The sequence below is a fragment of the Perognathus longimembris genome, chromosome 26 (assembly GCF_023159225.1).
Source record: "Perognathus longimembris pacificus isolate PPM17 chromosome 26, ASM2315922v1, whole genome shotgun sequence".
NCBI lineage: Eukaryota > Metazoa > Chordata > Mammalia > Rodentia > Heteromyidae > Perognathus > Perognathus longimembris.
The window spans coordinates 8,973,764-8,986,645 of NC_063186.1; the positions used below are offsets into that span (position 1 = coordinate 8,973,764).

At 49.7% G+C, this 12,882-nt stretch overlaps 1 protein-coding gene across 3 annotated transcripts in view; it reads right to left on the reverse strand.

The window, feature by feature from the left end:
- Positions 1-1,037: 1,037 nt before the first annotated feature.
- Dag1 (dystroglycan 1) overlaps positions 1,038-12,882 on the reverse strand; it is a 40,845-nt gene continuing 29,000 nt past the window's right edge. For all 3 annotated transcript variants that reach the window (XM_048334814.1, XM_048334812.1, XM_048334813.1), the window contains exons 2-3: positions 10,320-10,717; positions 1,038-5,997 (exon numbers count right to left, since the gene is read on the reverse strand). In XM_048334814.1, coding sequence (XP_048190771.1) covers positions 3,598-5,997; positions 10,320-10,604 — 2,685 coding nt within the window. In that variant the 5' untranslated portion in view covers positions 10,605-10,717 and the 3' untranslated portion in view covers positions 1,038-3,597. The remainder of the gene's footprint in view (positions 5,998-10,319; positions 10,718-12,882) is intronic.

Sequence of the window (12,882 nt, forward strand, 5' to 3'; positions counted from 1 at the left end):
GGCAGTGAGACTCTTATCTCCAATGAACCATCAGAAAAACCAAAGTGGAGCTGTGGCTCCAAGTGGTAGAGCGCTAGCCTTGAGCTGAAGAGTTCAGGGATAGTGCCCAGGCCCAGAGTTCAAGCCCCACAATCAACAAAAAAGGAAAACTGATCCTTGAAACAGAGATCTGCCAGGTCAAACAGCAGATATTCCCATCCCCTGCACCCCAAAGACGGGAGGGTGGATGTGGATGAAACACCGGCCTGAAATCCTTACACATTTTCTTCCTGCTCTACTGGAACTTCCTGTTCTGTTAAGCCTGGTTGCTAAGTCTCACTTAAGTTCAAGGCAACAAGTTAGATGTTAAGTAAAACTTCCTAAGGTCAAGAGGACAAGGGCAGAGTCATTTTCTAAGCCCCCATTAGGCCTAGGGGAAGCCAGAGTCCTTGAAAACTTGAGGACTGCTTTTCCTGGCACAGGGTTAAGGGTTGGCAGTACTGGAGTTTGAACTCAGGGCTTTTTGTATTTGCTAGGCACTCAACCACTTGAGCCATACCTCTAGCAGTGTCTCAAGGAACTCTCTGGAGAGTATAACCCCCCCCACTCCCCCTTCCTAGGCTCTGGGTGAGGCTCAGCTTCTCGGTCTATCTATCCGAGGCCAACACCAAGGAGACAGGCCAGTCCCAAACCCACAATGAAGACAGGAACTGGGGTGCTGTGTCCACCCGCCTCTTCACAGGGGCCCATTCTGAAGGCTTCCTGCTTAGGAGCTGCCCTACTGTGGGGCAAAAGGCTCCCCAATTCTACGTGACTCTCCCTTCTACTCACAACTAAGGCTACTGAGGACACAGGATCAAAGGCCAAGCACCAAGGGGAGTTGACCTGTCAGCAGTTTCTGCAGCGTATACCCACAACCCTCTCGGAGCTTCTGTGAAGGCTATGAGCACCCCATGCCCCCCCAAAGCCAACGGGCCTGGCCAGGTCCCCTTTTCCTCGTCACCGGGGCCACCCACCAGTCATGTTCAGGGAAATCAAGACACTCAGAAGCAATGGCATTGTAATAAAGACACTGCTTTTATTTAGTTCGATATGTTTCTATACAGAATGCAGAAAAACACATCTGAAAATCATATAGAAGGAAATAAAAACACATCAGTGGTTGGTGAACACTTGAATGTGACATTGGCTCTCCGTCTCAGAGTCCAGTGGCCATTGCCAGCCCAGTCCTCAAGGAGGCGGGCGCCCGCAAAAGGCATTGTTTCTGTTGTTATTCTGTTCACTGCCCCATTGCCTCCAGTTGCTATGGCAACAAAGCCATTCTGGGCTAGCCTCTTCTCTGTGTGGCAATGCCCAATGGTGGGGTTGCTAAGGGCAACGGAGCTATTGGGAAAGGCCTTTCCAAGCCCTCACCTGGAACATTGGGGATTGTGTGTGTGTTATTTCTTGACAAGGTCATCAGAAATTCCACCAGGTCAGATCCCACTTGCGTTCCGGCCTCTGAAAGGCATCAGGGAAACTCCAGCTTGGATCTGGACTTGGGAGGCACAAGGCCTTGGTCATCAGCCGTCCGTGGAGCCCTCGTCTACAGACTGTCCCCACGAGGGCACTGCTCACTCCAGAGCACCCAGCGAGGAGCTGGGGCAGGGGAGGGGTGGGGCTCTGGGGGAGAGAAGGCCCCCGAGGGGAACCGCTCTTTGGGAGAACAGCAGATTAAGAGATCTCCGGGCGGGCCTTCCCCTCATGAGACAGCACATCCTCTGCAAAACAGTCGATATGGCTTAGAAGTAGCTGCTCCGGGCGCTAAGGGAGCCTGGGTCCACCCATCCACCCTAGACCAGGGAAGGGATACATTATTGCGAAAGGCATTCCTCCCTAAAAGGTACCCGAAATAACTCAGACATCAACAAGTCATGCTCAAAATGGTTTTCTTCCAAAAGGAGGAGAATCGAAGCCGAGTGGGCGCGCCTGAGTCATGGGACAGAGATGCAGATAGATGGACGGATGTTCTGCTAAAAAAGGCCAAAAATCAAAACAAAACAAAACAAAACACAGGAAAAAGAAGGGAAAAAAAAAAAGTCCCAGTGTAATTCTAGAATTTAACCCTTTAGGAAAAGTGGGGGGAGGATCAAAATGAGCAAAGCCATCAATCAGTTCCATGGAATCAACACTAAGAGCTTGTACAAACTGCTGTAAGCATCACCATTTTTTAATCATTTTTTTAATAAAACAATTTGAGGCTGTATAAAAACTTTAGTAAAAAATTAGCTTTGAGAGCCCACAGATTTTTTTTTTTAAACTATGAACTATTGCTGGCGCTCTGCCCTAGCCACCAGACCCTTTCTAGCCGTTCAGGCCCAAAAGCCTGGGACGGGAGCGCCAGAGAAAAGGGGTGGGGTGGGTCAGGGTGGGGGTGGGGGGCTGCTGGGATAAAGCGGCCAAGGTCGAGTGAGAAAAGAGCATCACATGACATAAAAATATTGCATCTTCACCAAAATGTCCCCCACTGAGTGTTTCAAAAAACCATGGTGTTCCTGTTGGGAGGGGGGGTGGGGAAACCACACAGAGAAGGGAAAAAAGAAAATAGGGTTGATGTGGACAAGTCCCTCGACCTCCTCAAGTGCCCCCCCCACAAGCAGCTGGCCCACCTTGGAGCACCTAAGTTGGGGGCCACAGCCATCGCTGCCTCTCAGAGTCCCTTCTCCATGGGAATGAAGACCCCCCCGGGGGGTAGGCCACGAGCGTGCATGGGGTAGAGGTGGGGGTGTCATCGGCCCCAGAGGCCCCTCTGGTTTCCAGCCCCTGGCAACAGCGGGAGAGCAAACCCAGCACCAGGGCCCTGGCCCCTCCAAGCCAGGGCCAGGGGGCCCCCCCAGTCAGGCTCTGGTAGATCAGAGCAACCAAGTTGACAAAGTGTGAAAAAATAGGATTCCTTTGATAAAAAATACTGTCCCTTGGTCTTCTCTTAAGTTTGAAACACCCTGGGAGCTTATTTTTAGCAAAGCAATTCCCCAGACCCACCCAAAAAAAAAATTTTTTTTATACATACAAGTTTAGGTAAACAGCAGATTAAATGTAAAAACTTAAAACCGTAACTTCTGAAAGTCCTTTGACTTTATAATCTTTTTAGCTACTGTTTTCCATGTTACAACCTGCAGCTAGACACACGTGAATAGAAAAAACAGTACAGTTAGTGTTAAAGGCAAAACGCAGAGAGCTGGGGGCTTGCCCAGCACTGTCTGCAAGTTCATTCACGGTGGTTCCTCGCTCCCCCGCCATCTACTTCTACTCAAACAGTGCTTTTCAGAGCCAGCCATCAAAAAACGCAGCGAAGAAGTTTCTATGAACAAACAAAAAGCTGTTAGGCCAAAAATAAAAATAAAAATAAAAATAAAAAATAAAATTAAAAAAAAAAGTCCCCAAAGGTTCTCCAGCTCCTTTGGGGCTTGGGAGGACCACAGAGGGCGGGCTTTGTCCAGGCCCTGTGTGTCAGTGTGTGCTAGGTTGGGTGTTGGCTACCGGTAGGCGATGGTCTATGGGCTACCGGTCTCCACAGACAACATGGGAGTTGTCTCCAGGCCCCTGCCCTACCCCTGCCTCCACCCAGGCGCTTGTGAGTTAAGGGGGAACGTATGGAGGGGGTGACCGGTAGGGGGTCATGTTCTTGGGACGGGAGCCCTTGCCCTCCATGGGGGCTGTGAAGGGGGGGGGTGGCTGGTAGGGAGGTGCGTTAGGATCCTCATCCCGTAGGGGTGTGTACTCTCCCACGGTGTCCTGGTTCAGGGGAGTGGTCTCCGGCACGCTCTGGTTGGGGTACTCAGGCGGGGGGAGGGGGGCCTTCTCCTCCTGCAGGATGAGTGGCATGCTGGAGGAGGGCGGGGGCTTGGAGTCGTCCAGCTCGTCGGCGAAGATGATGGGCACCCCCTTCTTGATAAAGGTGGCCTGGTCCTCGAGGGTCAGCTTGCCCTTCCTCTTCTTGCGATAGCAGATCATGGCAATGATGCCAGCAATGAGCAGGATGGCTGCGACCACCACGGCTGGGATGACCGTGTGGAGGTACACGTCATCCTCGCTGCTCTTCTCGGGGTCCCGGTCGGGCGCCTCTGTGGGGGGCATGGTGGAGGGTGGCTTCCTGGCGCCCACGGGGATAAACTGCAAGTGCTGACAACTGCCGGAGCCCGTCACGGCAATGCTCTGGGCCTTAAAATCCGGCTCCAGGGCGTTGGAGAAGGCAGGCCGCGGCTTCCCGGTGTCGTCGGCGATCCTCCGGCTCAGCCCCGTGATCTGCTCCTTGGGACAGGGCTCCACGGGGAGCGTGTTATTGGTCCATTCCACCATGATGGAGCCCCGGGTGATATTCTGCAGGGTGATGGTGCTACAGTTTCGGTCCCCGAAGGCAAAGGCCAACTTCTTGACCAAGGCGATTTTCTTGTGGATGTCATTCACTAAGGATGCCGGGTCGCCCACCAACCTGGCCTTGAATCTGGCAGGAGCCTTGTCCCCTTGCGGGCGCTTGTGGACGTGGATCTCGAAGGCATCCACGGCTGACAGGCCCCCCTTGTCGGTGGCGTGCATGAAGTACTCATGCTTGCCGACGTGGCTGCTGTCGGGCAGGCCGTACATGAGCTGGCTGTTGCTGTTGAACTGCACCCAGGACTTCTCGCCCACCAGCTGCTGCTCGCGCAGCTTCAGGGTCAGCTTCAGCTTGTCTGTCGTGGTGTCCTCGAGGTCATAGAAGGTGTCTGAGGGGATCTTCACCTCAAAGTAGGTGCCCACCCAGGCGTCCACCTTGTCGATGTGGTTCTTGAGCTCCGGGCGCTGGTTGGGCTCTCCGCCACGAGGCACTCCGCTGGTGGTGGTTCGGATACGAGTAGGCGGAGAGGCGGTCTCCAGCCGGGTGATCGGAGCTTTGGTGGTGACTCGAGGCACTGGCCGGGGTGTCCGTGGTTTCTTGGTTGGTCTACGAGTCGTGGTGGTTGAGGAATCCGTCGAAGGCGTTGCTGGTTTGGGGGTGGACAGGCGTGGCTTCTTGGTGGTAGTCGTGGGCGGAGTAACAACTGCGGTGGGCTCCACATAGCCAGGAATGGTCATTGTTGGACGAATCTGGCCAGGAACCACGGTGCCAGCTTCCGACACCCGAGTGGGCTGGATGGGGCCCAGAGTGGGGGTCTGGATAATGGCACCTCGAGTCCGAATGGTGACCGTGGGCTTCCCAGGAACAGGATCCCTGACGGGAGGAGCCATGGTCTCTGTTGGAGGAGCAATGGCTGGTGATGTAGGGGTGGGCACTATCCGGGTTGGTGGCTCCTGGAAGGCCGTGGTTGGGGGTCCGATTGCAGTGACAGGTGTGGGGGTGGCGTGAATCTGCCTCCGGATTCGTTTGGGAAGAGGGGGCTTCTTATTGGCAATGTGCCAACCCACCACTGGATAGCCAAGCTGGGCAGACATAGCACCCTCCCTAGCAGGGGCCTCCACGCCACGAATGTCAGGCACACTATTCTGGTTCAAGGAGCACCCCAGCTTCCAGGAGAGGAGAGCCCCGTTCTCTACCACCTTCTTTGCATTTCCTGGGCCAGCCATGAAAGCGGACATGTCAAACAGTCTATTGTTCACCACCGGCACCAACTTCATGTTGGGAAGCTCCACTTCTGAGAAGCTCCGCATCCGGTGCAGGAGGTCGATCCTTTGCTTGGGGGTCATCTTGGTGAGGTCGGCATCCAGGATCACTGTGAGGACAGTCACCGGCTCGTCAGCAGCACAAGCAGAAGACACTGGCTCGCCGGGGTCCGGGGAGGCTGCCCTCACAGACTGGGGCTCGCTGTGGTCTTCAGGGTAGACTTCAATGGAGAACACACTGGAGGCCTGGGGGACGTGACTCCCGTTGGCCCCCAGGCGTGCGGCGCTCACTGAGATATAATGCACACCCTTATCAGTGTCCAGGGGGAGGCCTTCCAGGGCGTGGCTCTGTGGGTCCCAGTGAAGCCAAGACGGCAAGGCCTCCTTCCCCGCCGCAGACACCTAGATGAGACACAAGCGTGAGTGACAAGGGCACAACATAAACCCGATCACTAGGACCTCACCATGATGGGACGTCAATGCTGGCATCCAAAAACATGTCTCTTTTTGGAGAGGTGATGCCAGAGAGCTCAGAATATTGTGGACTTTTCTATCCGATCTCAGCTAAGATTACAGGGAGAAGCCACCAGTGCCCCAGCACAAAAGGCACTCTACCACTAAGCCACATTCCCAGCCCACAAAGGGTACTTTTTAACCTACAAAACAGAGAAAGGCCCTGCTTCTGTTAGGTCTCCCTATCTTCCTATTTTACCAACTCTTACTGGCAATGTTTGGCTCTCAGACATTTCCAACAGAATAAACTCAGGCCACTCTGAGGCCAAGGGTACCAGCCTGGGAAATTGTAAACTTATTTTACGTCTGACAAGTAACACTGTAGCACGTTAATATCACATAACATACATACCAAACAAAAATGAAAATGCCAGGTTTCACGAAAGCAAGTTAAAACACTCAACTTTAAGTAGAGAGATAGAAGAGGGAAAATGGTGGCTCTAAGGATAGCATGATGGTTTGTGTGTGTGTGGTCTCACCTATTTTGGGGGTGAGCCAGGAGTTTGGGACCAGCCATGGAAGGAAAAAAAAAAAAAAAAGATGAAGAAGAAGTTGGTAGAGGGTTCTGACTAAGAACAACAACTTGATTTCTACAGGAACCTGGCCAAGTCACAGGCAAGCTGGCATCTCTGGATTTTCAAGGCCATTAGGCAAAGTCTAAGGATGCCTGAAGGGCTGGCAGCTTCCATAATCCCTGGAGATTCCCTTTTTTTTTTTTTTTTCCAACAGCTAGTTCCCCTCTCAAAGACATTCACTTCAGCCCCAGCCCACGGAGGCGCTTGAGGATGAAAATAAGATCTCACCTGCAGGAATTGTAGATTCCCTCTCCAGCTTTCAAAACTTAAGAGGCCCTGGGGCATGTCTCCTCCTCCCAGCACCAAGCTGTGAAGCAGGATGTGGAAATTCCTTCAGAGAGACTTAGCCTCCAGACAATACAAGACTGGGTCCCCATAATCACAGCCTAACAGACAGAGGCCCTATTTTTCTTTATGACGCCAAGCTCCAGGCAGGTTGAAGCTTGCCTCAAACTTAGCTCTTACTGTCCTCATTTATAAATGGGGGAAGTGACCCTATCCTTGTATGACTACAGGACAAGGCACGTGCTGACTGCCAGCTCCGACTCCTTCCTGCTCCTGTGGACTAAATAATAGCTCAAGGCAGGTCCAGGTTCTACCTCCCAGTCTTCCCTCCCAGATGATTTCAGACCCAATGCACAGTGCAGTCTTATCTCTCTCTCTGTTTGTGACCGAAAGCAGAAAGGGAAATGGGGTGTGAAGGTAAGGGGAAGCTAGGCTCCTATGAGAACTCAGGCAGAGGCTAGGAACAATCAGGGAGTTCCTTGCCTGCCAAAATCTGCTAGGAGTGGGTGAAGCTAAGGAACATGGGAGAGAAGAGGACTTGATGCAAGTGAGAGCCCAAAGCACAATATTCATGAAGCTGTCTGATTCCACCTCCACCTGATGATAGAACACACATGCTTCTGGGATAGAGCAGGAGCCAGTAGGGGTTGAGCGGCAACATTTGAGGCAACAGGGGACTCCTCACTACTTGGAAAGCAATGCACCCTGCCCCAGCAAGGTCCCTACCTTCCTTTAGATCTGGTCAACGACTCCCGATCCTTCAGCTCCCTCTCTCCTCAGCCAAGCTGCAGAGCTGGGCCAGCCTGCAGTCATCTATTGGCAGTGGACCATTGATAACACTTTGGAAGCACTTAAAAATAAGGTGGTCATCGAGCACACTGCTTTCTTATACAGTGAAGGAAGCAGGAGATCGTCCCTTTAGAAAAACTTTGAGACTTGGGGCTGACTCATACCCAGGATTACCCTGTTCCTGTGCCATGAACTGGAACAGTGAGCCAAAACTGCTCACAGCCTGCTGCAGATGAGATGCAGGGAGATGGCACCGTTTTAGCTGGAGCCACAGACCTAGGTCTGTGGTACAGAACCATGGTAGAAGAGGACTCAGGTAAAGCAGAGCCATACCCATGGTTCAGCTTACAGTATCAACCTGCACATGGCTCCTACCACAAATACCAAGGACACAGGACCACACATCCAACCTTTTTAGTCTGAGCTAGAAACCATTTCACCTGATGTCAACTGGTCTCAACTAAAAACAAAATTAATCTCTTTCCTCCCAAAGTAAGGCACTGGTGGTTCACGCCTGTAGTTCTAACTACTTAGGAGGCTGAGAGCTGAGGACCATGGTTCAAAACCATCTTGGACAGGACAGTCTATGAGGTTCTTATCTCCAATTAACCACCACAGAGGCACAAGTGGAGGGGTGGCTCAAGCTGAAGATCACTAGCCTTGAGCAAAAGGTCAAGGACAGGCACTGGAATAAGCACCAAAAAAATAATTCCTTAAGTCAGTCTTTCCATCCTAATCCCTAACATTACCTATTTTCACTTTGTCCTGTTCTTTCGGTTTTCTTGTCTGTAATGCCAGTACTAAGACTTGAACTCAAGACTTTTTCACTCATGGCTAACACTCTTACCAACTGAGCCATACCTCCACTTCCTGCTTGTTGCTGGTCAATTACCCACCTATTTTATAATTTAAAAAAAAACAACAAAAAAAAAACACAGAAGCCTGTATTATCATTAAGTAGTTGAGTTGGTGAATCTGGGCAAATTTGATTCTGACAGCCCACTATCAAGGATGCCTTCCTTTGCCAACCCACATTTCCTGGTGTGGTGTGCCATGCTCACAAGGGTTTCATTCAGAACCAGGGAACACCCACTCGAGGCAGGAAGAAACTGCAGTTCATCTCACGCAGGCAGGGTTGCCACAAAGCGCTCAAGCATCCAAAGAAATGCTCCTTTCATCAACTCCTCTTCCTGGCTAAAAAGAGTGGCCATTGTTACCAGAGGAACAATGAGAGGCCCCATGCCAGCCGCTGAGAGCACAGTGCCGGCAGGGCTGCGCCCAGCCTGCGGACATCTTGGGTTGAGGGAAAGTCCACATTGTTTGCAGGCAAGGAGGCTGACAGGAACTAGGAATGAAAAAACTTCTCAAGCTTTATCAAAATGAGACATCGGAATGGGACTGTCGATAGGTAGCCTAGTCAATTCATGGGATGCAAAGACATCTCTCGCTATCATCCTAAGAGGAAGAACTAAGCCTGAGCTTCTGCAGCTCTCGTGGGAGCAGGCTGAGTGCCAAGGAGGGGGTTAGCAAGCAGGGCCCCTTCCATGAGGGGTGTAGACGACCATCATGATGTTAGCCTAGGCACAGCAGAAATGGGACAATTGTGGAGCTCCAAGACACTTCAGGCCTCACTCAGCCCAAAATGAAATTGTTCTGAGGTCCTGTGATTCCTGACTAGGTGTGCTTCAAGTAGAATGGACTGTAATTTACTTATTTATTTTCCCCCCCATTTAGAATCTTGGATTCCTGAGCTGAATACATTAAAAATTATTAGAGCTGGGTGCTGGTGGCTCACATCTGTAATCCTAGCTTAGTGGTAGAGTGCTTGCCTAGCATAAATAAAACCCTAGGTTTGATTCATCAGTACCACAAACAGAAAAGGCTAGAGGTGGCACTGTGGTAGAGTGCTAGCCTTGAGCAAAAGCAGCTCAGGGACAGTGCCTAGGCCTTGAGATCAAGCCCCAGGACTGGCTAAATAAATAAATAAACAAATTCAGATGTAGCACCCAGGCCCTGAGCTCAAGCCTCAGTATCAGCACAATAAATAAATAAATAAAAAGTTCAGTCAGGACAAGTACTGGTAGCTGACATCTGTAGTCCTAGCCACTCAAACTGAGTTCTAAAGACTTCAGTTCAAAGCCAGACCAGGCAGACAAATCCAAAAGACTCATCACAGAACTGAACAAATGGCAGAGGGCCAGCTGTGAACAAAAACAACAATCAAGACCACAAGGCCCTGAGTTCAAACATCAGTAGCAACGTGCATGTGTGTACACACATACACACGAAGTTCAAAGTACTTACAAGTTCTGTACTTTAGAGTTTACCTCTATGGTTTAGGAAGGGCGACTTTTTTCTTAAATACATGCCAGGCTTTTTACCAAATTCCTACAATCAACAACCCAGGGACTTTCCAGAGTACACAGGAATGGCTTTTCCATGGTGAGACCCTCAAAATGGGAACAACCCAAAATTACTGCAGCCTATAACTGAGAAGGAAAAGGCATCAAACTTAAAATGGAAAACGAAAATTTCTCATTCACACTTCATAGCCAGTCTCACCTTGATTACTTCTCCACTGGAGGCAATTAAATCTGTTGGAATGGTCACTCGAAATGAGCGACCGACGACAGCCGTGCCATCAGGAATGCCAACCACGGTGGGAACCGCCTCATGCAGGTCAGAAAGCACTGAGTGCATCGATGCCTCTAGTTGGTTCTCCCAGTCCCTGACGGCCTCTGAAGGTTCGCTTGGCCAGCGGGACTGAGCCATGGCCATGAAGAGTAGAAGGAGAAAGGTCCTCCCCCAGAGGGGGAGCAGGGACAGGCCCACAGACATCTTTATCATGGGCTTGAGTTTGCTCAAGCAGATAATCTTGCTAAGGAACGAAGCAAGTTATATGGTCCCAGAGTTGGGCCCTCACCCTCTTCACGCTTTCTCCATCCCAGAACACCTGGAGCCTGTAAAAGAAGAACAGATTCACACCTCAGCAATGGCCACAGTTTCAAAGTCATGTACTATATCCCCCAATGCTTCTGCCAAGAATGTCTACACTGAGTTATATACTGCACCACTAAGCTACAACTCTAGGCCCTAATTGCATTTTTATATACTTCAGTGAACATGTGAACATCAAAACTGAAAATATGAAGCCGGGCACTAGAGGCTCAGGCATGTAATCCTAGCTACTCAGGAGGCTAAGATCTGAGGATCATGGTTCAAAGCCAGCTTGGACAGGGAAGTCTGTGAAATTCTCATCTCCAATGAACCACCAGAAAATTGGAAGTGGTGCTGTGGCTCACGTGGTAGAGTGCTAGCCTTGAGCTGAAGAGCTCAAGAACAGCGCCCAGGGCTGGGAATATGGCCTAGTGGCAAGAGTGCTTGCCTCATATACATGAGGCCCTGGGTTCAATTCCCCAGCACCACATATACAGAAAATGGCCAGAAGTGTCGCTGTGGCTCAAGTGGCAGAGTGCTAGCCTTGAGCAAAGGGAAGCCAGGGACAGTGTTCAGGTCCTGAGTCCAAGCCCAGGACTGGCCAAAAAAAAAAAAAAAAAGAACAGTGCCCAATCCCTGAGTTCAAGCCCCACAACCGTCAAAAAAAAATTTAAAAATATGATATTTAAATCATTCAAAAAAAGGAAATACTTAGGCAGAAATCTAACAAAATATGTATAGGACTTGTATACTGAAAACTATAAAACACTGTTGAAAGAAAGCAAGATTGAAACCCATAGTAAGAACATCCATTCTCCCCTAAATCACTATGATGTAGATTTTGAATAAATAAATAACCACTAGAAAATCTTAGGCCCTAATCTCTGAAACCTGTAAAGACGTTACAAAGAAAAAAGTCTTTGCAAAAGGTGATTAAAGTAAGAGTCATGACATGGTGAGATGATCTGGGTGGACTCTAAATTCAATCATGATTGTCAGAAGAAATTACATGCATACACACAGAGTGAGGCAGAGATGTGAAACAGAGATACTGATGTGAAACCTGAGGCAGAGACTGGAGTGATGAAGCCACAAACCAAGGAATGTCAAAGAATGCTGGCAGCCACAAAAAGCTAGAAGCAAGGAACAAATTTCCCCCCCAGAGCCTCCAGAGGGAGCTCAGTCCTTGCCAACACCTTCATTTTGGACTTCTGGTGTCCAGAACTATGAGGGAATACATGTGCACTCTATCTGAAGCCATTAAGGTTGTGGAAATCTTTTTTACAGCAGCCCTAGGAAACTAATACAAGATTTAACCGACTCATATTAAAAAACCCATTAAGAAGCCAGGTGCCAGTGGCTCACCCCTGTAATCCTAGCTTCTCAGGAGGCTGAGATCTAAGGATGGCTAGGGATTTGAAGCCAGTCTAGGCATTAAACTCCGTGAGACTCTTATCTCCAATAAACTACTCAAACAAGCCCAAAGTGGCACTGTGGCACAAATGGTAAGAGTGCCAGCCATGAGCAGTGCTCAGACCCAGAGTTTAAGCCCCAGGACCGGCAAAAAAAATAAATAAATAAAAATAAATAATTTAATAAACCCCATTATTATTTCTAGATGTACACAAGAATATTCAAAAACTTATAATAAGCAAATAATAATTGATATTTTTAAAACACCAAAATAGATAAATCTCAAAAAAATGTTTAGTAAAAAGCACCACTGCAGCTGGATGCTGGTGGCTCATGACTGTCATCCTAGCTGCTCAGGAGTCTGAGATCTGACAGCCTGGGCAGGAAAGTCCATGAGACTCTTATCTGCAATGAACCACCAGAAAGCCAGAAGTGGCGCTGTGGCTCAAAGTGGTAGAGCACTAGCCTTGAGCTGAAGAGCTCAGGGACAGTGCCCAGACCCAGAATTCAAGCCCCATACCAACAGAAACAAACAAAAACCACACTGCTGTTCCTGCAGAGTTAACATGTACACCTAGTGCCTAGCTACTTCTCATGCTAAGATCAAGGATAGTACATAGCTCCTACACCACTGCTTGCACTTTGAGAGTTCAGAAAAACATATCAAACACAAAAGAGAAAGGAATTGAAATGACATGCCTCAGGTGCTTTCTAATTTAGGACGGTCCCACCCTTGCCAATAGGAGTTAAATAGCAGGTAAAACATTGCTCTATT